This window comes from Cervus canadensis, chromosome 30 (assembly GCF_019320065.1).
Source record: "Cervus canadensis isolate Bull #8, Minnesota chromosome 30, ASM1932006v1, whole genome shotgun sequence".
NCBI lineage: Eukaryota > Metazoa > Chordata > Mammalia > Artiodactyla > Cervidae > Cervus > Cervus canadensis.
The window spans coordinates 30,992,420-31,017,899 of NC_057415.1; the positions used below are offsets into that span (position 1 = coordinate 30,992,420).

Genomic DNA, 25,480 nt, shown 5'->3' on the forward strand with positions numbered 1-25,480 from the left:
AGGCCTACAGTCCATTGGGTCACAAAGAGTCAGACATGACTGGTTGACTGACAGTTTCACTTTCCCCATGTCCACCAGGAGCCTGTGGCCCACAGTTTGGAACCCTTGCTCTGGAATGATCATGTCAGCAAGCTGATTTTTCTTCTTGGACATATGATGTGTTGTGTGATTGTATGGTACTGTTATTTTGGGTCTAAGTATATATTTTTTAAAAAGGTGAAGTGACTATACCAATTCATTTTTATCGCTATGAATCCACCCAACACAATGTCATCTTCTCAGGTCCCAACTCCAAGCACCCAACATACATGTACATAGGCAAATAACAGGACAACTGCTGAAAGGATGGAATCCTCTTGATTTTACTGGTTAGAGTTGAGCTGCCAGAGGTACTGGGTTTTCATATACAGTAACAGCCAACTTGTTCGTGATCAGACTTCCAGTGACATCGACCTTCCAAAACATCTGTGACGCAGGGGGCCATGGAGGAAGAAGCAGCAGGCTCAGAGCCTCCTGAGAACAATGGCCAAAAACCCCATGCACCGCCCCCTCCTCAGAAGCAAAGCCAACCTGACACGCATGTAACACTGTGTTTCCTGGCTTCCTCAAGAAAACTTCAGTTTTGCCCTGGAGGTTTCCATCAGAGAGCAGGAGGTGAAGAGCAGAAGACTCAGAAAGCAGGTTAGAAGAGGAGGGATCGGCAGGACGTGACAACCCGAGACACAAACACTTCCCCCATATTGTACAGAACACATTTTGTATCGTGTGCACAACATAAAGAACGGCGAAAGCTGTTTAAATACAGCCAGGGGTCGGGTAGTATGGAAGGGGGTAAAAGTTCCCAGATACCACAGTTGCCCCTGACAGCTTCACCAGTAGAGCAGACAGCAGTGCAAACCATCAATGAGAAGAGCGTTAGTCTGTGAAAGGCAAGCCAAGCCCTGCATGTTTGGACAGGCTCCTGATGACATCACGACACCACACCAAGGTACAAAGGGGCTGATGTTTGTAATGATGACCATGACTCATCAAGAAAAGGTTAAATACTCTCCAGTGTACTCTGTTTACTAAGGCAGGGAAGTGCGTAATATATTTTAGAAAGATTTCCCTCAAAAAATATTAAAATTGTAAAGATTCACCACTTAAAAGGGTTAATCCTCTGTTATCTGAATATTTGCGTACATTACCTCATTTCACAACAATGCTAGTCAATGAGGCATTGCTTTTTTTTTTATATCATTAGTATCAAATTATTGGCACCATTCAGATTTAAGGAGAGGGAGAGGAGAGCAAAGTATGCAATACAACATAAAAATACAATTCTGATACAAATATATGAGATCAATCCCACTTAAGTGGTCTTAAGAAATGGATGGATATTTTACACACAAGGAAATACAGCTACTAAGTCATCACATGGAAAAGTGCTCAGCTTTGCTAGCAATTAATGAAATAAAACAACCTTTTAAGAACAACTATATGCACTTATTAAACTAGCAAAAATAAATTAAAATGGCAAAACCCAATACTGGCAGAACTATTGGTAAATAGAAATGCTTATACATTGCTGGTGGCATCAAAAATTGTAGAGGGGTTTCAAGCATTTAGAGAGGATGGGAGGTTGAACTTGATGACCTTTAAGGTCCTTTCAACCAGGAGACTGGATCTTTCTAGAAAGCAATCTGACAATATGAAACAAGAGCTATAAAATACTTCATGCTCTTTGACCTTGTCATCTCTCTTTGGAGATACTCCCAAGGGAAGAATCCAAAGGAAGAAACATTTTATTTTTTACAAAGACATTCATAGCAGCACTATTTATGAGAATGAAAAATAGAATATAACTCAAATATCTAGAAATGGCAACAAGTGAGGTTAACCACATTACATGAATACAAAGAAATTTTAAGTGGTGAGAGCAGGATCAGTGTTGAAAAGAGAAGATATGTGTTAGATGGAGGAAGTAATCAAAGATTATGTACACACTGATCATACTGATGAAAAAATGTGTGCATATGCATTGAGAAAGCGTGGGAAACAATTTGGAGGGTTAGTTTGTGGTTAGGGGGTTCTTTTATTCCTGCAAAGTTGTTCAAGTGCATAAGAAAAATTTAAAAACACATTTCTTGAAACTATATAAAAAAGAGCAAAGTTTCTTCTGGTCAAGTTTCTATCAACAGGACATGAGTTGATCAACTTTAGAGATAATTTTCCTTTATGGAACATCCAAATGAATCCTGCTATCAAATCCCTTTGTAAGGATTTTTAGACAATTTCAACTATTTCAGACAATTTAAGCTTTTACTTTGGGTTCAATAATAAAGTCTGTGTATCCCCAATAATATCATAACCCCCAAATTCACAAGTTAAATTATATTTCAGATTAAGCTGAAATAACTTCAGTCCTGGTGATTGCAACTTTCCTTTTTTAGTTCACCTACTCGTGTCTGAATAAAAATGAATGTTAAAGACTTTATAAGATCTGTGCATTTACCAGTGTAAATGAAAAACCAGCAGTAAAGAATTATTCTCTCATTAAAAATGACTCTTTAACAAACAGTCAAAGCTTGGTGCAAGTGTCAGTCATACAAAATCACATGGTTGAGACTGAGAACAAAGGATTCCATGCCATATTAACCCCTGTGGTTATTAATATGTACACACAGGTGCTTCTGAGAAGGAATCCCGGTTTTCCCATCTTTCTTCTCCTAGGCTTACCAAATTTTGTCTCAACTACATTGAGTAGTAGGAAAACCTCTGATACTCAGGAGACAGCAAATAACTTTTCCAATAAAAGTCAAGCCAGAGGTTGGCTTTGACCATGGAGACCTGGGCGAACAGAGCCCACGTTTGTAGGCTACGCTGCTGCGAGCGCATGAAGCCCGGGGAAAGAAAACGTCCAGAAGGCACCGTGCCATCCTCCAGGCAACCGGGGAGAGTTTCACAGTTCGGTCATCAGCAGTCTTTTCATCATCTTCTCTCTCTCCAGTTCCTGCCGGAGTGTCTCTGCACTGAGAAAGAGGAGGTGACAAAATGGTGAGATGCACGCTCAAAAATGGTAAGAGCAGTTATCAGTTTAAATGCCGTTTCCCAAGCTCAGCTCTTGACTTGCTCTTTCAGGCTCCTTAAGGAACCCCTACATTTGCCGGCCCCACAGTGACCTGAAATTGGCTGCCTATGGATTTCCCCCACCAGACAGTGAGCTTCTGAAGGTACCGCTCCTCAGAGGACTGACTGTTAGATACACCATTCCTCTCTGAACCCCCAGAGCTGAACATAGGACCTCGCACATGGCGCCCTCTCAGCCATGTGAAAGTCAAAGTGTTGGTCGCTCAGTTGTGTCCAACTTTGCCATCCCACGGACTACAGCCCGCCAGGCTCCTCTGTCCATGGAATTCTCCAGGCGAGAATACTGGAGTGGGTAGCCATTCACTTCTCCAGGGGATCTTCAGCTTAATCTGAAATGGGATATAACTCAAATATCTAGTGATGGCAACAAGTGAGGTTAACCACACTACATGAATACAAAGAAACTGTAAGTGGTGAGAGCAGGATCAGTGTTGAAAAGAGAAGATATGTGTTAGATAGAGGAAGTAATCAAAGATTATGTACACACTGACCATACTGATGAAAAAACAAGTGTTCATATGCATCGAGAAAGCATGGGAAACAATTCGGAGGGCTAGTTTGTGGTTGGGGGGGGTTCTGTTTTGCTCACTCTACATCCTTAGCACCTAGAATAATATTATCTAGCCTTTGATGGCCTTTCAGTAAATACTTCGAGAATACATGAAGAAAAGAATGAATGAGAGTGTCACAAACATTGCTTCAGGTGTGACAGACACAGTGAGCCTGCGCCTGGCTTCCCTGTCACCAGAGTTACCTGTTGGCACCTGCTGATCGGACACACCTGGTTGCCGGAGAAACAGGCTTCCGAATGGTGTAGACAGTCTGCACTGTGGACACGGCCTCTGTCAAGGGCCTCAGGGTCGCCGCTGGGATCAGCGGGGAAGACTGGCCAGGACAGCACTGCAATTTACTGTCTCTAAAGTCTGCCTGGAGGGGAGACAGAAAAGAGGAAGTCAGCCTCAATTGGGGTTTCATTTTCACATTGTCAGCTGTTTCCTCAGCCTTAGCACACAGTCCCTGTTATTTCTTAATAATAGTTCATCAATAGCCATTTATTAAACCATTTTATTTAGTGCCAGCCACTGTGCTAAGCACTTTACATGTATTACCTCTTCATAGTCTTTAAGGGGGAGGTCATGTTTCATCACGTGAGACACCATCATTTATAACATGCACCATTTTTTGCACACGCCACAGAGAAAAAATAATCATTCAAACTCTGTCAGGCCCACTACTGTAATACCTACTCTAATTTCAGAGATGTTAGAAGGTGGAAAATAGCACATCTTGGAACTGATTTTTATGGAAAAGGAAAACTGAGGCTCAGAGACGTTCAGTAATCTTCCCAAGGTCACACAGTAAGCACCATGAAAAAAAGTGAAGTTGCTCAGTCGTGTCCGATTCTTTGCGGCCCCATGGACCGTAGCCCACCAGGCTCCTCTGTGCATGGGATTCTCCAGGCAAGAATACTGGAGTGGGTTGCCATTTCCTTCTCCAGGGGATCTTCCTGACCCAGGGATCGGACCTAGGTCTCCCGCATTGTGGGCAGACGCTTTACCGTCTGAGCCACCTTAGAACCAAGATTCTAAATGGGGAGAATCTTTAGCTTTGAGAGTCCTGAAAGACTACTGCTGAAAAATATAAGCCCCTGTTTGTTTTACAACTGCCTCCAGACACAGAACTGAGCTGGTCTGGGCTGGAGCAGTGCCAGAGAACTGATCACAAGAACAGAGCGTCACAGAGTTGCTGGCATGTGATGTTTCCCACAGGGGGCTTTCACAAACACTGGGATGTAGTGGTCACTCGTGTGGTTCCTTAGATAATGCTCGCTCATTTCTTTCCAGGCATATGGTAGGATTACACTTCCCCAGCCTACTTTAAAAAAATTTTTTTTATAAATTTTTATTTCTTTATTGGCTGTGCTTCCTGGCATGCGGGATTTTAGTTCTCTAGCAAGGGATCAAACCTGTGACCCCTGCAGTGGAAACACAGAGTCTTAGCCACTGGACCCCCAGGAAAGTCCCCCTCACCCCCACTTTGAAGTTAGGCATGGCCAGTGCCTCACTTTAGCCATGGAAATGAGCCACCATGTTTTATTTCCATTGGAAGAGTTAAGTGCTGGTGTGTGATCTGTCACTTCTTTCCCTGCCACCCCCAACCTCTGTGACCAGCAGTGTTCTAGATGGCAGCTGCTTCATTAGCCAGGGTCCCAGAAACAAAGCAACACAGAGCAGAAGGCATAGCCCACCCATGGCAGTTATGGAGCATGAATAGGAAATTCAATTTGTCATTTTAAAGCATGGCTGAGTCCAGCCTTCCTGATACAGGAGCTGGGGTAAGATGTTATTTTGTTGCTTCAATAAAGTGGGTGTAGGTTGGGCTTTTGATGCCAATTTTGACTCTTTCTGTAAAAAGAGGGAAATGTACTTACATACAAAGGCAATTGTGGGGAAGTTACCAGGGCCTTAGCATGAATCAAGGCAGTGGCATCAAACTTTACTAACAGTCATTATATTCCTCACTGCCATGCACTCAAAATAGGAAAAAAAGAGCCAACTTCATTTAAGAATGATCTTGTGTTCTAAGTCACTTCAGTCATGTCCAACTCCTTGCGACCCTATGGACTGTAACCCATCAGGCTCCTCTGTCCATGGGATTCTCCAAGCAAGAATACTGGAGTGGGTTGCCATTTCCTACTCCAGGGGATCTTCCCAACCCAGGGATTGAATCCATGTTCTCTTAAGTCTTCTGCATTGGTAGGCGGGTTCTTTACCACTAGCACCACCTGAGAAGCCCAAGAATGCCCTCAGGGAGCAGTGAAAATTACTATTATTAAATCTCAACCCTGAGTACTCGTCTTCTTAATATTTGCTGAATGAAGAAATGAATGAACCAACATTTGCTGGAACAAAGCAGGTAATATAGGGACAGGCCAGGTTAGGAAGAAGAACAGGGGACAGAAATCTGACCAGAGTCAGGCAGAGGTCCTCATCTCAGACAGACTGAGGCCCTTGTCTGACTATCGAGTAGAGTCAACAGGCTCAAATACAAGGTAGGAACTGGCTTCAGAACCAACCAAGGAGTATGGTTGTTGAACTCAGGCTCAAGGCCAATGCTGGATCAACTACCAGAATAACTGTATGGAGTTCCCTGGAGCTGCTGAACTCCTCCTTGACTGTGGACAGGATAGGTCAGGAAGACTCTGGAGAGGCCAGCTCTACAGCAAGGTCAAGTATCTTGACCTCGGTAGGGAAGAAAAGAGAATATGATGCACAGGAGGAAGAAAATTAGGAAGCTGAAGCTTATGAACTTGGCTTCCATTACCATCGAGCTGTTGGTATTAATAACTTGCTAATTATAATCTCCAGTTTAGTCCTCTCTCCTGATACAGACTTGGATATCCAATTGCCAAAAAGTGAAAGGCAAAAGAAAAAGGCAAAGGAGAAAAGGAAAGATATATAAATCTGAATGCAGAGTTCCAGAGAATAGCAAGGAGAGATAAGAAAGCCTTCCTTCGTGATCACTGCAAAGAAATAGAGGAAAACAATAGAATGGGAAAGACTAGCAATCTCTTCAAGAAAATTAGAGATACCAACGGAACATTTCATGCAAAGATGGGCACAATTAAGGACAGAAATGGTATGGACCTAACAGAAGCAGAAGCTATTAAGAAGAGGTGGCAAGAATACACAGAAGAACTATACAAAAAAGATCTTCATGACCCAGATAACCATAATGGTGTAATCACTCACCTAGAGCCAGACATCATGGACTGCAAAGTCAAGTGGGCCTTAGGAAGCATAACTATGAACAAAACTAGTGGAGGTGATGGAATTCCAGTTGAGCTATTTCAAATCCTGAAAGATGATGCTGTGAAAGTGCTGCACTCAATATGCCAGCAAATTTGGAAAATTCAGCAGTGGCCACAGGACTAGAAAAGGTCAGTTTTCATTCTAATCCCAAAGAAAGGCAATGCAAAAGAATGTTCAAACTACCACACAATTGCGCTCATCTCATACACTAGCAAAGTAATGCTCAAAATTCTCCAAGTTAGGCTTCAACAGTATGTGAACCAAGAACTTGCAGATGTTCAAGCTGATGTAGCAAAGGCAGAGGAACCACAGATCAAATTGCTAACATCCATTGGATCATAGAAAAGCAAGAGAATTCCAGAAAAACATCTACTTCTGCTTCATTGACTATGCTAAAGTCTTTGTGTGGATCACAACAAACTGTGGAAAATTCTTCAAGAGATGGGAATATCAGACCACCTTACCTGCCTCCTGAGAAATCTGTATGCAGGTCAAGAAGCAACAGTTAGAACTGGACATGGAACAATGGACTGGTTCCAAATTGGGAAAGGAGTGCGTCAAGGCTGTATATTGTCACTTTGCTTATTTAAGTTATATGCAGAGTACATCTGTGAAATGCTGGGCTGGATGAAGCACAAGCTGGAATCAAGATTGCCAGGAAAAATATCAATAACCTCAGATATGCAGATGACACCACCTTTATGGCAGAAAGTAAAGAGGAACCAAAGAGCCTCTTGATGAAAGTGAAAGAAGAGAGTGAAAAACCTGGCTTAAAACTAAACATTCAAAAAATGAAGATCATGGCATCCGGTCCCATCACTTCATGGCAAATAGTTGGGGAAACAATGGAAACAGTGACAGACTTTATTTTCTCGGGCTCCAAAGTCACTGCAGATGGTGACTGCAGCCATGAAATTAAAAAATGTTTGCTCCTTGGAAGAAAAGCTATGACAATCTTAGATAGCATATTAAAAAGCAGAGATATTACTTTGCCAACAAAGGTCCATCTAGTCAAAGCTATGGTTTTTCCAGTAGTCATGTATGGATTTGAGAGTTGGACCACAAAGAAAGCTGAGCACCAAAGAATTGATGCTTTTGAACTGCAGTGTTGGAGAAGACTCTTGAGAGACCCTTGGACAGCAAGGAGACCAAACCAGTCAATACTAAAGGAAATCAATCCTAAATATTCATTGGAAGGACTGATGCTAAAGCTGAACCTCCAATACTTTGGCCACCTTATGGGAAGAACTGACTCATTAGAAAAGACCCTAATGCTAGAAAATATTGAAGGCAGGAAGAGAAGGGGATGACAGAGGATGAGATAGTTGGATGGCATCACCGACTCGATGGACATGAGTTTGAGTAAGCTCCAGGAGTTGGTGATGCACAGGGAAGCCTGGTGTGCTACAGTCCAGGCGGTTGCAGAGACGGACACAACTGAGTAACTGAACGAAACTGATCCAACTGCCCATTCACTGTTTCCATGCAGGCATTTCTGAGGCATTTCTAACACATCATGGCAAGAGGCAAATTCATTATCCCTCCTGGTTCAGTCTCCCTAAGATTTCCGTGTCTCAGTGAATGCACCCCCTCTCCATCCACATTCTGCAAGTCAGAAATCTGAAAGCCATTTCTGGCCCTTTCTCTCCCTCATCCAATCTAATTCCTCACCAGCTTCTTAAATACGTCCCCGATCTGTGCACATCTATCCACCTCCACCATCAGTACCACTCTGGGTCAAGCTCTCTGCCTTCTTTCCCTTGAACTGCCGTTTGAGGTTTCTAGACGACTGCCCAGAGTCCACACTGCCTGAACCCAGCTCCTCTCACTGCCATCACAGGGATCATCGCCGAATGCAGCTGCCCTGTCACTGCCCCGCTCAGAGTCCTTCAAAGGCTTCTCACTGAAGGACTTCCCATCTGAGATCAGCCGAGCACAGTTGTGCCCTGCAGGGTTTGTCCCTGCTTTCCCCCCCTTCCTCCTCTCATGCCGCGCACCCTTGCTCTCTGCCTTCTAGGCCCACTGGCCTCAGTTCAGTCCCCTGGAGGTGGGATGACCTCTCTGCCCCAGGACTCTGGCTCATGACGCTCCTTCTCCCTGCTCTAGCTGCCTTCAAGCCACTCTTGCCCGGTTCTTCAAAGTCCCAGCATGGTTTCTGACATTGGCTTCCTGCTCCATCTCAGCCCCCGGCTTTTCAGGAAGGGCTTCCCTGGGTGTCTCACAGCCCTGCCAAGGCTGGGCAGCAGGCCAGAGTGCCCGCTATGGCCAGTGGAGGAAGTGGAGCCGGAGCTTCCAGCTGGGGAAGCTGTGCGCAGCCAAACGGCAGGGGCCAGATGAGTATCCGGCAGCAGCACTGAGTGCCTGGCCCAGGCCGTGTCTCTGCCCTCTGTTCCTTAAAAGGCAGGTGCTGGAAGCCGATCGTGACCCTGCTACAGATTGTTCTGTGTGTGTGCATGCTAAGTCGCTGCAGTTGTGTCCAACTCTGTGACCTCATGGACTGTAGCTCACCAGGCTCCTCCATCCATGGAATTCTCCAGCAAGAACACTGAAAAGTGGGTTGCCATGCCCTTCTCCAGGGACTCTTCCTGACCCAGGGACAGAACTCACATCTCTTATGTCTCCTCCATTTGCAAGCTGGTTCTTTACCAGTAGCGCCACCTGGGAAGCCCCATGGATTGTTCTAGAAACCTGCTTTTGTCTCTGCATGGACTGCTTGCGGAACACCTTCCCAGGTCTGATCATCCTCAGACCTGAATCAGCCACTGCTCACGCCCTCCTGTTCATATGGCTGAAGCTACCTCAGGTAGTGACCATCAGCCAGCCCCTGACACTGCACTTCGAGCTACCCCTCGGGCACCACAGAGCCCACCTGGAAGATCCTCTAGACTGACCTTTGGAAGAAACCTCAGGGACCACTTGGCTCTAGGAATTGCAAACTCTGATCCCTGGGAGGAGGAGGGAGGGAGAGGAAAGAGGCATGCATGGGTGCTCAGTCGTGCCCAACTCTTTGCAACTCCATGGACTGTAACCCCCCAGGATCCTCTGTCCATGGGATTTTCCAGGCAAGAATACTGGAGGGGGTTGCCATTTCCTACTCCAGGGAATCTTCCCAACCCAGGGGATTGAACCTGCCTCTCCTGCATTGGCAGGCAGATTCTTTACCACTGAGCCACCAGGGAAGCCTCAGGAGAGAGAGGAGGGAGCCTAAACTCCCCACTTCTGCTCATCAGAGAGTGAGCTTCTGCACAAGCTCTTAATTAAGGAAAAAAGTCGAGGCGCTGAAAAGAATCCTGAAAATCATCGAACTCTCTCACTTTGCAGATGAGGAAACTACAACATTTAAATGTTTAAAAACATTTCAGCAGTTTGCAGAGAGTTTAAATAAGCTGCTCAGCGACACAGAGAGCCATGGCAACAGGAAAGCCGGTTGCCATGACGACCTGCTCCTGTGTTTACACCACCCTGCCTCTCCAGCATTGAGGAACAACAATTGTACTTGACATTCGTGGGATGGTCTGTGCATGGTCGAGTACTTTCAAGTTCTTGATCCCTTTTGACCCTTGCCTCAACTAGATATGAGGAGGAGGATGTTCTTATTACTATTTCCACTTTAAATAAAAGGAGACTGGTGCTCAGAGTGGCAAAATCTTAACTTAAAATCATAAATCATACCATTATCAAGATGCAGATCCAACCCCAAAGCATTGAAAACAGAGAGTCTGATAAATGCATGCACATGCATGTTCATAGCAGTATTATTCACAGTAGCCAAAAAGTGGGGAGAACCCAAAACCCATCCATGAATGGATGGATCAACAAACTGTGGTATGTAAGTGCAATGGAATATTATTCCTCCATAAGAAGACAAACAATACTGATACATCCTTAAACCTTACAAACCTTACAAACATGATGCTAAGTGACAGAAACCAGACATAGGTCACGTAGTGTATGATTCCATTTTTATGGACTATCCAAACTAGGCAAATCCAAAGAGACAAAATGCAAGTTGGTGGCTGACAAGGGCCAGAGTGAAGGGGAAAATGGGGATGACTACTTACTGGGTATGAGATTTCCTTTGGGGGTGATGAGAAGGTTTTAGAATGAGAAGTGGTAGTTGCATGACACTGAACGTACTAAATGCCACTAAATTGTCACTTCAAAAATGGTTAATTTTATGTTACATGAAGCTCACCTCAATAAGATAAAATAACTAGAAAATGCTGACCCCCAAACCCCAACTCCTTCTCAGCTTCACGGAGTTCACAGCGATCAAAAGAAGCTGTTGGTGGGGCTTCCCTGGTGGTCCAGTGGTTAAAAACCCACCTTCCAATGCAGGAGATGCAGGTTTCATCCTTGGTCCAGGAACTAAGATCCCATATGCCTTGGGGCAACTAAACCCATGCATCACAACTAGAGAGAAGCCCATGTGCTAAACAACAAAACAAACAAACAAAAGAAAAAACCACTGCATGTCGCAACTAAGAAACAATGCAGCCAAAGATAAATAAATACACACTAGCTATTGGCATTGTCGGTTGGCAATCCACAGGAACTATGTCTTAAAACACAGATCTGTTTTCCAGATCTACTTACGGTAAACTGTGGCCCTGTTATGAAAGGATCAGGAAAAGGGGTCACTGGATCAGCCGGGAATGTTTTTATCTTCAAAAAAGAGACAGAGAAGAGTGTTACTTTCAGATCAGAAAACAAAACTTTGAAATCTTTGGCAGCACACTTTTAAACTGAACTGAAGGATACAGGAGAACGCACACCGAGCCTTCCTTGTTAGCCAAGGAAATAAACCAAGGGTCCCTACGGGTGTGCCTAGCGGTTGTATCTGAGCCTGGAGTTGTGTGATAGGGCCAGGCCTCTGCAAGGAAGACAGGCTGGAGTCTTGTGTTTGCAGGGCGCCTACACTACCTCACGCTGACCACAGCCAGGGGGTATAATGAGGCAGGCGAGGGCTACGTGGGGGCCTGCTGATGGCCCCTCTGCGGCTGTGGGGAATGGACTAGAGGCCACTGATAGGCAACAGAGTCTATCAGAGTGGACAGAGTACCTCCCTGTCCATTCACGTTAGTTGTCGGGCTCCCTGTAAACTCTGGGCAATAGAGGGAAACCTCAGGGGAACCTGGGTAAGCCTGGAAGAATCCTACCACCATGGCCTTGGGGACAGAAGGCATGGTGATCACAAGTGCCCTGTGCTGGCATCTGGAGAGGGTGGACATTCTGCAGGATCAGGTAGTGCCAACTGGCCATCAAGAGCCTTTGCTTCCATTTCTTTCTCTTGGGTCATTTCATCTCTGGCCTCCTAGACGCCTTTGGAGGAGAGGGGGCGGGGAGGGGTTATATTTCTTTAAGCTGGCCTAGGAGACTGCCAGCAGGCCCAGGGGCCTGATGACTGGCACTAGCTTTGTCTGCAGCCTCGGGGTGCAGAAACCGCCTGCTGGTGAATGCACACTGTTCCACTTCCACCAGAGGGCTGCAGCCAAGACATCAAGGCCACCACTTCCCACGTGCAGTCGCTTTAGTTTCTTTCAGGGTCTTGCCTACGGACAGTAGTTACTTGATGGCTTTGAGTCATTCTAATGGGAGGTAAGATAGGGATGCACAGGAACACATCAGATCAGACCCAAATCTGCTGAGGGTTTCTGAGTTTCTGAGACCTACTCAACTCAACCCATCTAGAAATGACAATGTCCTTGGAGTGGGCACTGAGATGTCTAATCCAAGCCTGCTCGCCCCATCCCCAAACTCTCTTTTAAAAGTCTCTTTAAACATCTCAAAATTCCCATGGACCCAGGTGCCAGTTCGGGTTCCTGGCAGTGACTACTTGCTTGCTATACAGCAGGTTAAGGACTAGCGGAAGCCTTACTCCTTGCAGGGCTTAATGGTTCAACATGGTGTGCTGAGACCAACAGCAGTGTGGAAAGTAACATACAGAATAGGCTCAGACCATCACGAAATAAAAGGGGGAAAGAGGATTATTATTGCTATTGAAGAAATGCGAGAGTTGGCAATGTCAAAGAGCTATTTTATACCTGCTCTAAAGAAGAAAAAGGTATTCCGACAGTTACCCTCTGGGTTGCCGAGCTCTGACAGAGCACATACACTCTCCTGATGGTGCACCATGATAGAACGGGGGCAAAGCCAAAGTTGCAATATTGAACCCAGCAGGGTCCAGCCTGAAAAAATCAAACCCCTGATGCACAAGTTATATGTGTTCCCTGGAACAGTGACAAACTGGAAACAAAGCACACGTCCTGCAGGAAAGAGTTTGTTAGGAAGATGGTGGACCATTCACCTGATGGAATACATAGAACGTGGTACCCAGAACAAGCTAGAAGCAATACAATGTTAAGCGAAAAGAAGAAAACGGTAGGTGACATGGATGCTATGATTTAACTATGTAACACTGTGAATGAATATAAATAAATATTAGAAGGAAACATGCAAAAATGAAAAAAAAAAAGTTGTGCCAGGTTGGGATTGCAGGAGATTCCTTTCAAGTCATTATGTAATTCTCATATTGTCATCTTGATAAACAGCAGGAAAAGACAAGTTAAAAGCTTTTGTTTGCAACAGAAATGCAACTAAGAGTGTTCTCTCTGCGGAAAGCATCTATGCACATCATGGCTCTAAGAAAACAAACTCTTCACAGTTCTTGAGACCTACAGAGAAAGGGGTGGGACCACAGTCGTGAGTCCCAGTTTGACCAGGGCTGGTTGGACTCCAAACTCTGCATCCACCCTGGAGGGACAGCCCCTGCGGCCCCGGGCTCCTCCGGGCTCTGGTGCTTGTGCACACCCCTGGGGCTGCCGCCTGGTGGTCCTGCCCGCCTCACCTCTCCCTGCCAGGGTACCTACCAGCCTCGTTTTGATTGGAGGGTGCATGCAAACTCCAGTGGTCTCTTCCTTCATGGGGAGAGAGAGTGGAGGAGAACAGCGAGAGTGGGCACAGTGGGGGGCGCTGGCGGGCTCTGCCTGCTCACGAGGAGAGGAGAGAAGGGGAGGACGAGGTGGTGAGAGAGGGGAGGAGGAGATAAGGGAGGGGAAGGAGAGAAAGATAGCACAGTGCAAGATGGATCTGTCAACTCCAGACTGCTCTCCAGCCAGCCTCACCCACAGCCTCCTTCCAGCCTCTGGCCACCTGACTCCTGGTCCCTCCCACTTCCCTCCTCTCTCCACCTTCTCTTCTCCTCCCCGGCCCTCCTTGGTCTTCTCCACTGTCTGGGCAGAAGGACCCATCAAAACTCTCTTCCCAGGACTGGCAGGTGGGGGCCATCTCCTGTGCCCGCACAGGACTGGTATGCTGTTGAGGATGCTAAAGCATTGCCCAGGCCAAGTCAGAAAGAGCTCAGATGAATCGGTGAAGCCGGCCATGGGGGCAAAATGAGCAATGGCCACACGCTTGAGAGTGTCTGCCTTCCGTAACCAGTGGCCTCCTATACTCTGCTAAATAAGGACCCACATTATGGTGGATAGGTGAGTAGAGAGCTCCAAGAAAGAGGTACATCAGTGAGGAGAAATACGGAAGTCAAGACTGCATCTGCCATGGCTCTTTATCCGTGTTCAGAAGACGTGCTGGCCATGATCCCCCTCCCACATCTATGGACCCAGGCCTTGGCGTCTCGTCTAGGCACTGGGAGAAAGGGGAGCCTTGCTGCTTCGCTGGAAGGTACCAACCATTGTGAGAAAATGCCATGTTACTTGGGATACTGGCCTCCCCGGTTTTGCTGTTGTTGTTTAGTCGCTGAGTCGTGTCCAACTCTTTTTGCAACCCCATGGACTGTGGCCTGCCAGGTTCCTCTGTCCGTGGGATTTCCCAAGCAAGAGTCCTGGAGTGGGTTCCCACGTCCTTGTTACCCAGCCCCAGCGCTAAACAGTGCCATGCACCCAGCAGAGATCCGACAGCTTGTACTAGTGAGGATGAGGATGGTGAGGAGAGAAAGCTCTGATGTTAGGAGAGTCACTGACAGGGTTAGTGTGAGTCTTAGGAAAGAACCATTCACTCCAGAGAACAAATACATGTATCTTTTAGCTCAAGAGCATTTTCTTAAGTCATTGGCATGATCCTGGCATAATGGATCAAGGACAGCCTCTGGGAAAGCTTCACTGAAAAATTATCAAGGAAGTTGCAGCCTTCTTTTTCATCTCCAGATGGATCTAACGCCATCCTCTTTACTACTGTGCAGTCCTAGGCAGTCTCCAAGGGGCTTTTACAACCATATTCCCAATGGCCTTCAACACAGCCTTGTTTTATTATTCAGATGTGGGAGAGGCAGAAATGACATTTGCAAAGCCTAAATCCATGAGTCTAGACCCTCTTGTCCATTGTCTCTAAATCCATTTTTCAGAAACAAGGGAGTCCACATTAGCCACTGCAGTTAAGTTTTACCAGCCTACTTAAAATCTCCCTCCGCTTCTGGTCCTTGGGACAAATCCCATGTTCCATAGGATGCTATCTAAGGCATGAATCACCAGGAAACATGGACATTCTGCCTGGAGGCCGAAATGTGTGTTGGCCACCAGAGTCTGAATTGAAGATTAAAATGGATGACCTATTTGCCTAGCATCAGACGTTTATTGGTAAAGAAATGTTGGTCAAAAAAAAAAAAAAGAAATGTTGGTCCATTCCACAAGCATCTCTGACCTCTCTAAATGGAGTTTTAGAACTCAGATTTTAAACTCAGATTTTTAAATGCATCTGAGTAGATTTAAACAAAAGAACATCCCTGGAGTTCCCACACTTCTGACTCGTAGCAAAAGAATAGGAAATAAGATAACACATGTAATAGGATACTACTTGGAAATACCATTTGTTTTCTCCTGGTATTTCTTTCCCTCCTAGGGTCTTTTCTACATTCAGGCAGCTAGGTTCTGAGTGGCTTCTGAGTTTCAAAATCTGACTCTTTGGGGGAATAGAAAGGTTTAGGTATAGATAAATGATGGTAAAAATGTGTAAGCTTTCAAAAGAGATTGACAGCTTGAGGATAGGTGAGAAAATCCACAGGGGAAGGGAGGAGGGGTAGACACGAGTGAGTGCTGAGCAAAGGGGCTTTGTGCCCCCTCATTCACTGATGGAGGCGGGGGGACAAGGATGAAAGAGCAGAGGGGAGTGACCTTTCTGACGCATTTGGAGTTAGCTCTGCCTGAGCCGCTGGTCCTGTGCCAAGATACTTCAAAGCCTTATTAAGAACGTCGGGATCCCCATGAAGCCCTACTATACCCAAGTTTACCAGATGTGGGTAGGAATGGGGTTGGTGGGCTTCATCGCTTATAAAATCAGGAGTGCTGATAAAAGAAGTAAAGCCTTGGAAGCTTCCAGTCGTACACCTGCTCACGGTTATCACTAACCAGCTTTCCTTGGATGGGATGTCTGTCTGACTGTGTTATGCGACATTGTGGTGACTTGTAGCAATGCCACGGCCCTCAGGCATGAACAAATGTACCTGTAAGACTCCTCCTCAAAAAATAAAATAAAAGAGCAGAGGGGACCTGCGCCCTAGCAGAGAGGTTCACATCCCAGAAGCTCTGTGATCTCCATCATCCAAAAGGGGCATGAACGAAGCAGAGGGTATCCCAGATGCACCAGCTAACAGGTGACTTTACAAACTAAAGAGGCTTCCCTCCCTCTCCCTGTGCCCTGAAGAACACAGATGCAACCCCAGGGAGACTGGAAGAGGCACCCAATTTGACTTGAGATTAAGCTTTAGCCCTCCTGCTAGAATGAGGGTCAGAATAAAAACTAAGTTATTGAGACAAATGGAAAACCAACTCTTCTGACCCCCAACCCAGGGCCCGTTCTGGGCCCTAGACAGCCTTCCTTTGGCCGAACCATCTCCTCCCTGACGGATGAACTCCTGATTGATGTTCCCTGACCCAGAGGAGACCTGGATCCTGACTGGCTCTACAGTTGGGTGAGTGGTTCCTGAAGTGCAGGGATCAGGGAGAGACAAGCCCCCAAGAGAAAGCATCAGCGAGGCAGGAGGTGTGGGTGTTAATGGTCTTTGTTGCCTGGGGAGGGAAGCTGGTGTGACTGACCTGCAGTAGACGGAACGATGCATTCCAAGGTCAACACGATTCGTGTGTCCATATGCCGTCCCTCTACCTCCCCTCACTCTACCGACACCCACACCCCCGTGCACAGCAGATGAAAATGCCAGATGGAGAGTGGGTGCTGTCTGTACTCACATGCCTTCTTCCCTTCCCATCCCCACGCCCCCATGCTTCCCTCCCAGGCAGAAACTCTTATCTGATCACGAAGAGTCTGCCATGCAGATTCCAGGAATGGGCAGACAACAAAGCTGCAGAGGTTGCAGGACTTGGATGGCTAAACTGAGCTACATAATCAAACAGTTGGAGATTAGAGAAGAAAAGATTTGGGAAAAGGAGGGGGGGAAATGCTATAACAGTGAAGCTGGAAAGCATGTTTTTTGTGGCAAGTTTGAGGATGCAAGTCCTTAGGGCAGTGCAGGGTACAAGAGAATTAAGAAAGAAGCAAAAAGAGATTCGAGAAGTGTTACTGGGAGGTGTTCATTTAATCTTCTTTCATTATTTTGAGAGATGCCAGTTAAAGATTGAACTTTTTTTTTTCTTGGCTGTTTGGACCATACTTCATTCCATGCAGAGACTGGATCATAAGGGTTGAAAGTCATAAGGGTTAAACTAGCTCCAACAGTGTCTTGGTTTAATGAAGTTCGGAAAATCTGTCCTGCTCCTCTCTCGCCAGCTCCCTGTCCTTCCAGCTCTGGCCCAAGGAGCCAGGGCAGTGACGTGGCTTTAGGAGGTTCGTCCAGTCTCAGACCCCAAGTCTAGTCTTTCCTTGGCTATCCTAGGAGATACAGATGCCATGCCTCTCCATCACCCCAGCAACAGGGCAGAGAGGGCTCCAGTTCCTATTTCTGTGATGGTGGGAGGAACATATGAAGGAGATGGAAGTAAGAGGACCAGACTAAGGTGGAAGCAGGCAGCTGGAGCCCCTCTTCCTCTCTAGGACTCTTCAGCACTCTCAGAGATAGGACTCTGGACTGAAGTAAAACCGGAAATACCAGCCCTCCAGCACACCTAGCGCATGTATGCACTCTGTGAACATGTACCTGTGCCTCAAATCTGCACAAACGAGACAAAGGGTGCTTCATCTTGAGAACAGATATTCCCTGCCGACTCTAGCTGTGAAGTGAGCAGCTGTGTCTTGTACAAGGACCTCAGCTGTCCTGTGGCTGGGCAGTGTGGCACCTGGCTCCTATTTCGGAGCTCTGTCGGAGCTGCCCAGAGACATAGGCAGAGTGTCCTGGGGACAGGGAGCAAGCTCCCTGTTGTTGGAGGTTACCCTATCTTGGCAATCTGTCTAACAAGAAGGGCATGAATGACCAGCTCCATTTTCTTGAACATGGGAAGGAAGTAACTCTGCAGGTTCCCGAGCTGGGCATCACCCATGGTCAGTTCTCAGCTGGTTATCTGAAGGAGCCGACTCGAAGCTCTCAGACAGCACCAGCTCTCCAGATGAGATGAACAGTTGCAGAAATCACAAGCGATTTCCTTGTGCTATCCGAGGCAGGAGCAGTGATCATTCCTAAAGCCTGTGCAGCATTTGGCCTCATATGTCCCCTCTTGAAAGCTGCCCAGAAAACCTTCCCACCCAGGGCACCCTCGTCCAACTAGCCTGTTCTGAATGACTGCCACCTGGCTTCTCCCTAAGCATCCTGCACATGGCTCTCCTATGGATTCTGACCCTTTATCAACCAGAGCCCCTCCAGCCTCCAGCTGCCCTATCCACTCCCAGAGCCTCGCACACAGCCAAACACACAGATCAGTTCTCAGGAGATAGGTTTTCACTTGGCTCATATTTTGACTCACAAGCCAAATTTGTGAACCATGATTTATGTTCCAGTACCCTTGGGTATCAGGCTAAGCCCAGCCGAAGGTACATCCAATCTTGCCTGTGTCATCCAGTGATATTAATAATATCTTATACATATTTATGTTGCTTTCTATGTGGGGCTCTTTCTCTTGTGTGATCCTCATCATACTCTTAGGCAAGCAGGGCAAACAATGACATCCTTATTGAACAGAAGATGGGGCAGCAATTATCCAGTGGCCAGGATCTTAAGGTGAGGAGCAGAGAAAGGAGCTAGTTCTGGTCTGCATGACTCCTGGTCCAGTGCTCCCTCCCCCAAGTGGCTTTCCCACCTGCAGGAATCCCATCCCTAAAGAGAGACCTGTCTGCAGAGGATGGCAGATGGTAGGAAGGCACAAGGGGCCTGGAAAGCCAAGGTGAGGCCTTGAGCCAGTGCTTTAGGCCAGAGCGTGTTGTTGGAAGAGACAGCAAGAGATACCCGATTGCAGGCATGCGGGGCGCAGCCCGGGAAGCCGAGAACCCGAGACTCAGGCATGGAGGAGCCAGCCGTAGGAGGCTCAAGGATCAGCAGACAGGTGGGGCGGGGCTCCTGTTGCCGCCCTCAGAGGAAAGGGGACACCGCCCTCCCTCAGGGGCTCTGGGAGGTGGAGGGACCCCTGACGCCTGAACCCTGAAAGAAAGCTGACCCTGAGCCTCCAGGCTGTGAGCAGGACAAGAGGGAGAGCCTGCCCCTCGGTGATGCCCACCTCCGTCCATCCGTCCCACTGCCAAGGCATGTCTACGGTCTGAGGCTTTTCTGGTTTTAGCAAAATGGAAAGTTTACCAGAGGAGTGGCTTCCGTGAAATCCATCAGGAGATCCCCCGGCTCCAAGGTAAAGGCACCTCCGCGGTTAGAGGGGCTCTACAGAGGCAGACAAAAACATCCCAGTTAGGGGTGGGAGGGAGGCTCACGAGAGAGGGGGTGTACATATACATATAGCTGATTCACTTTGTTGTATAGCAGAAATCAACACAACATTGTAAAGCAGTGATCCTCCAAATAAAAAATAAAAACAACCTGAAAACAGAAATATCCCAGTGAGTGCTGGCTCTCGACTGATCATGGAATTTCATCAGAAAATACAGGTTGTTCCCTACCACTCTCCTCCCCTCACTTACTAGCACTGAACTCATTATTACGCCAACCCCCCCATCACGGTTCTCTTGCTCAGCAGGGTACAAAATATTGAGACCAAAACCCAATTTTTCTGACATCTTCATGGGTAGAAGCAGGTTATAGGGAGGGGGAACTGTCTTTTTTGAAGCTGCAAACAATTTTTCTTAAATGCTCTGAGTGCTCTTTGACTGGCCTTTGGGGGAAAAATACTTCAAAGAGTCCTTTGAATATATAAAGAGAAAGAAAAGACCCTATCTTGGATCCGGGGGGCCAAGACCTCAAGGAGCTAAACTCATCTGCACAATAGTGAGGAAAAGCTTTCTGGTGGGAGGGTGGGATCTTTCATTTTTTGGAAAATTTTTTTCTGCCTTGCCCTGGAGTCTCAGCAGCATGGGGGCCTTGAAGCCCTATATGGGAAAAAGTAAGTCTCAAATCTCATTAACTTGGTGCAAGCAGAGCCCTAAGGAGAGAGCTGGCCAGGAGAGGGAGCCCTGTGGCCTCTGATAGGATGCCGCTTGCATCTCCAACCCAGTTCCCTTCTGTTTCGTAAATGTGTTCGCGTGGTTTTTCACCACGGCCTGGGATATAGAGAGGACCCTGTGCCCACACTTGGGACAAAGCAGTGTAGGGACTTGGCACAGTGGAGGGGAAACCGACTCCAGTTCCCAGGAGGTGATCTACAGAAAAGCAGGGAGCCTCAGTCTGGGCCGGTCACAGGCTGAGGGGGTCCAGCCAGGATTCTGTTGAGGAACTTGCAGGCATTCCCAGAGACCCCCAGGAATGGACCCCCTGAAAGACTGCCCGTGGGCGTGCAGGGTGTGGCCTGGACTGTTGTTACTCTGATGTTACTGGGAATCCTGCTCCCTGGAGCTGCAGAAGCCTCAGGCATCCTGTTTGCACAAGCACTTTAATCTCCCCTGGACCCATGGGTTGGGCAGGGTAGTAGATTTTACTCCCATTTTTGGGAAGAAGAAACAGGCTCAGAGAAACAAGGTCCATGGAGTGACTGCTCATTTAAAGCAGCCATAGGTTTTGAAAGGAGCAATTGGGAATAGACTCTGACTCTGGTCTTGCCTTGTGGGCCCCCGTCTCATGCACACAGCATTCCTCAGTGGGATCCAGGGACCAAGCAACATTTGACCCAGCATTTGCTTGGAGAGCAAAACCAATCGCTGAAGAGTGACTGCAACCAAGCGTCACTCAAAGAAAACCAAGAGAAATGTCTTGTGTGAAACCTTTGGCACAGCCCATTCACACCACTGGCAATTTCCTGAAATTTCAAGCTGACAGATAGAATATTGACCAATTTCAAACTATCAACACAGGCTATCTACCATAAGGAATGAGATGGGGATACTTCTAGGTTTTTACTTCTCCAGATTTTCCATTTTGGCGGGTAAAAAGCCATTTCTCACTTTCTGCCTCCACAGTGGAGTAATAGTGTTTGTAGGGATGATATTCTAAAACCAAAACTGCCCTCAGAAATCTCTTAAATTTCCCTTTAAGTGCAGGATACATGCTTTCATATTATACTATTTGTCTCTCATACACGGTTATCTTTCAGGGACAGATTATATTAAAACCAAAAAAAAAAAAAAAGTGGTTGTTACTGTTGCTTTAGGAGCACCCAGAGTTGATGACACAAAGCTCAGATGCACACAGATGCCACACACTGAATATATGCAGAAACTGCAGTAAGTACAGCTACTCCTCAGGGCTTTTCCCGTACCTTGGCCCCCGGGGACAGCTGGCCCTTGCCTTCTGAGTTCTGCGGCGAGCTGATCTTGTGGACTTTGGGGGACAGCAGCGGCACTGAGACTGGCGTGGTGGTGGCGGAGGTGGTGGCCGTGGTTGGAGCTGTGGTCGCTCCCACTGCCTCGGCCAGGTCTGGAGGGAGGTCGTCTTCGTCACTGCGGTTACTAAAAGCACATGAAGCTCTGCTCATTACAATAATAAACAGGCTGTGGGGAGTGGAGGTAGGTGGGGAGAGCTGGGACGGCTAGGGTGGGGGTTGGGGTCTCCCCAGATGTCTACCAGATGTCCAGCTTACGGGAGCCAATATATCGACCTTTAGCCAAAGCAAATTTGGGCTGGAGTTTCTGTCACTTGCCAAGGGATGAAAACCAAATTTTAATATAAAAAGATAACATAATAATCATCATTTTATCCATTTGTAAGTATATAATTCAGTGGCTTAAAGACATTCACAATGTTGGATAGCAATTACTTTTATCTATACCCCAGACTTTTCCATCATCCCAACAGCAACTCTGTACTCGTCAAACAATATCTCCCCATGGTCCCCTCCCTGTAGTCCCTGGTAAAGTTTGTTCTGCTGTTGGGGCTCAGAGTGGACTTTGGGGGACAAATATGCCACAATAGCATATTAATTGTTTTATTAGGATAGAGTTGTTTTTAATTTTAATAAAACTATATGGAGAAAAAACTTAATACATTTTTTATATAGCATTTTTTGAAGACCCTGAAGGAAAGATTGAATTACTACCATCACTGAAAATTTATTTCTGGAAATGTCCACAGGATTTTTTAATTAATCGGATAAGAGATATTTTTACCATGAAATAAAATATATATTCACTATGAGATATAATATCCTAGTTATGAAAATTTGCACTTTAAAAACAACTTAGGGTAATTTTGTCCTTTGGCATTTAGTCAGAAAAAGTAATGACTTTTGGCATTTAAATCAGAAATAAATATTCATCAATATAGTTTGTACTCCGTATCTTGTGTGTTAAGTGTTTCTTTTCAAAATAGTAGTTATGTGGGGATAAGAAAACTTACTGGTACTGAGGTACATAAATTTCAATGTGAAGATTTCAGTATGACTTCAAGGGTTTTGTAAGAGAAATATTTGCATTTGTGTGCTTCTTTTCCCCTTCAAAGAGTGCTTACAAGTAGAGTCTGGAAAATGGGAAGTGGAAGAGCAATGATCTTAGGATGCACATGATAAAATGATTAGGAGAGGACAAGGGAATAAGCAGAAAATTGAAAATAAAGATTTCATGAGAGGTTGAAAAATGTAGATACATATATAGTTTGTACTGGCTTCCAAGAGAATACTGAAATTCTGCTGAGGGTCTCGTTTTCTTCTTCTCTTCATAATGTCAAATTATAAAGTAAACTATTGCAAAAAGTTGTTCCTTAATTTCTGACAGACTTTCTCCTTTCAGCTTGTTATGTGGTATAAAGGTCTGTCATATTGATTATTTTGAATTAAGTTACTTAAGAAACGGTCACCAGCACTCTGACCCTCCTGTCTGTCTCCCTGAAAGCAGGATATAAATCTCTCATGTGAAAGGTGTATTCCCTATAGTAGGCAGAAAGACCCCTTTATCACAGAGATAGGGAATTTAGGCCAAGAAGCCTATATAAACAAACCTTGCTACTTCTTTAAGTTACTACCCCAAGACCAAACTGTTTAGATGCTTCACTAATTGGGCACCCAAAACCTTAGTTTCTTTATCCTGTCAATTCCTTACAAAATTTTTATTTCTTTGTCTAAAAAGTACAAAAGCTGCCTGCTTTGGCCACTTCTTAGGTGCTATTTTTATGAGATCTCCATGTGCATGAATTAAAATTTGTTCCCTGTTCTCCTAATAACCTGTCTTCTTATTTTATTATTAGTCTGGCCACAAGAACTCAGAAAGGGGGAAGGGGAAATTTTACACCCCTCCCCTACACGGTTTTCTGTCCGACTGAATGTGAATACTCTAGGTACCTCATATAAATGAAATTATATAGTAAATACTTCTCTGTATCTGGGTTATTTTTTTTTTTACTATAATGTTTTCAACATCTATCCATGTCGTAGCATAAGTCAAAGTTTGATTCCTTTTTATGGTTGAATAATATTCCATTGTATAGATAGATTATATTTTGTTTATCTCTTCATCTGTTGATGGACACTTGGGTTGTTTCTGCCACTTAGCTATTGTTATGAATGTGGTGCGCAAACATCTGTTTGGGTCTCTGCTTTCAACTCTTTTGGATTAGAATTCTACCTAGGAGGGGAACTGGTGAGTTGTATAATAGTTCTATGTTTAACATTTTGAGGAACCACCAAACCAAGGGATGTTATTCTGAGTAGCCTCCCATATAAGGGTAAATATAAGAGCTGTAGAAACCTACTGTTTTGAATGAGACTCCTCTTATGGTCTAACAGCAACTGTCCCTTTGGTGATAAACTGGTTATAAAGGAGGAGTTGGGCACAATTGTCTTGGGGTCAAGTAGTTCTGATTTTAGACCCTCTCTGATCAAACATGATGACCCACAATGGAAAGGACACTGGACAGGAAGTCATCATGAGGGAGGAGAAGCCCCAGGATGGCACCTGGGGCTCATCTCCAGAGCCTAAACTTATGGGGAAGGCTTGACTTCTCACAAGATATGCCAAGGCTGGAAGCCTTTCTGATCAGATCATCCTGGCAAAGAGAAGCACCATCAATCCTCCACTCTTGGCATGGACAGTATTTTCTCAAACTTACAGAAATTAAGACAAGTTCCCTGTTGCCTGATGCCAACCAGATTCCTGCCTGTGCAGGAAAATGCTAAAGCAGCAAGACCCAGTTGCTTGAACTCTGCACATTCCAAAGGAAACACTGGTCATTGACAAGCTCCTGAGAGAACCCCTGGACCCTTGGAATATCCTGCTGAATAAGTGGCTTAGCATACTAAAGGTCTTGAGCCAGGCTAAATAACTTATGTTATCAATGTGATGTATGATAAACACATGGTGTCTCAGGTCAATTCATGAAACATTTTAATAAGTAAAATTTTACATATGGTATGATTCTCTTCTTTGAAATGATTCCTTTCTGTTTTAAAGAAAGGCATAGAAAAATGTCTAGAGTAATAGTCATAAAGGTGAACATTGGTTATTTTCAATGGTATGATGCTATGGGATTAGTTCCTTTTCTTTTTGGATTTTTCTGTCTTGCCTGAATAGTTTCAGATTTTTACACTATGTTTATTTTTACCTTTTTAAAAAAAATTTTTTTAATGTAGGTCATTTTTAAAGTCTTTTTTGAATTTGTTACAATATTGCTTCCATTTCATGTTTGGTTTTCTGGCTGTGAGGCATGTGAGATCTTAGCTCCCCTACCAGGGATCGAATCCACGCCCCCTGCATTGAAAGGCAAAATCTAAACCACTGGACAGCCAGGGAAGTCCCTACACTATATCTAAATAAATAGTAAAATTCAATTTATGGGGAAACCTAACAGATCATTATTTTCTAAACATACCAGCTGATCTCAATATAAAGATATACTTTACCTGCTTTAAACTCTTTGCAGAGTTTAATTTCTTCACTCTAAATAGAGCAGCCACACTTTTCCTCCCTATGTTGTATTTCAAGAAAAGAACACAGCTGAGATTTTTGTTTATATCCTAAAAAGTAGCAGTTTGAAAACCTGTTCAGAGAACCTAAATATCATGATGCTTTGATGAAGGAGCTTAAAACCCAAACAAGCACATGTAATTCTGACCTAGGGACTA

General features: G+C 45.4%; 2 protein-coding genes across 8 annotated transcripts in view; one reads left to right on the plus strand and one right to left on the minus strand.

Moving 5' to 3' along the window:
• Positions 1–338: 338 nt before the first annotated feature.
• Positions 339–25,480, minus strand: part of EPB41L4B (erythrocyte membrane protein band 4.1 like 4B) — a 138,452-nt gene continuing 113,310 nt past the window's right edge. For 2 of the 7 annotated variants that reach the window (XM_043453491.1, XM_043453490.1), the window contains exons 21-26: positions 21,689–21,878; positions 19,627–19,704; positions 13,811–13,927; positions 11,538–11,606; positions 3,884–4,056; positions 2,780–3,011 (exon numbers count right to left, since the gene is read on the minus strand). In XM_043453491.1, the coding sequence (XP_043309426.1) occupies positions 2,942–3,011; positions 3,884–4,056; positions 11,538–11,606; positions 13,811–13,927; positions 19,627–19,704; positions 21,689–21,878 (697 nt within the window). In that variant the 3' untranslated portion in view covers positions 2,780–2,941. Of the gene's footprint in view, positions 3,012–3,883; positions 4,057–11,537; positions 11,607–13,810; positions 13,928–19,626; positions 19,705–21,688; positions 21,879–25,480 lie in introns of all 7 variants that reach the window. The other 5 variants (XM_043453493.1, XM_043453495.1, XM_043453492.1 and 2 more) reach the window with 5 other exon arrangements.
• On the plus strand, positions 14,873–16,299 carry LOC122431611 (ATP synthase subunit ATP5MJ, mitochondrial-like). The gene is made up of 2 exons (XM_043452858.1): positions 14,873–14,881; positions 16,120–16,299. Exons 1-2 carry the CDS (start codon positions 14,873–14,875, stop codon positions 16,297–16,299), a joined length of 189 nt encoding a protein of 62 aa, XP_043308793.1.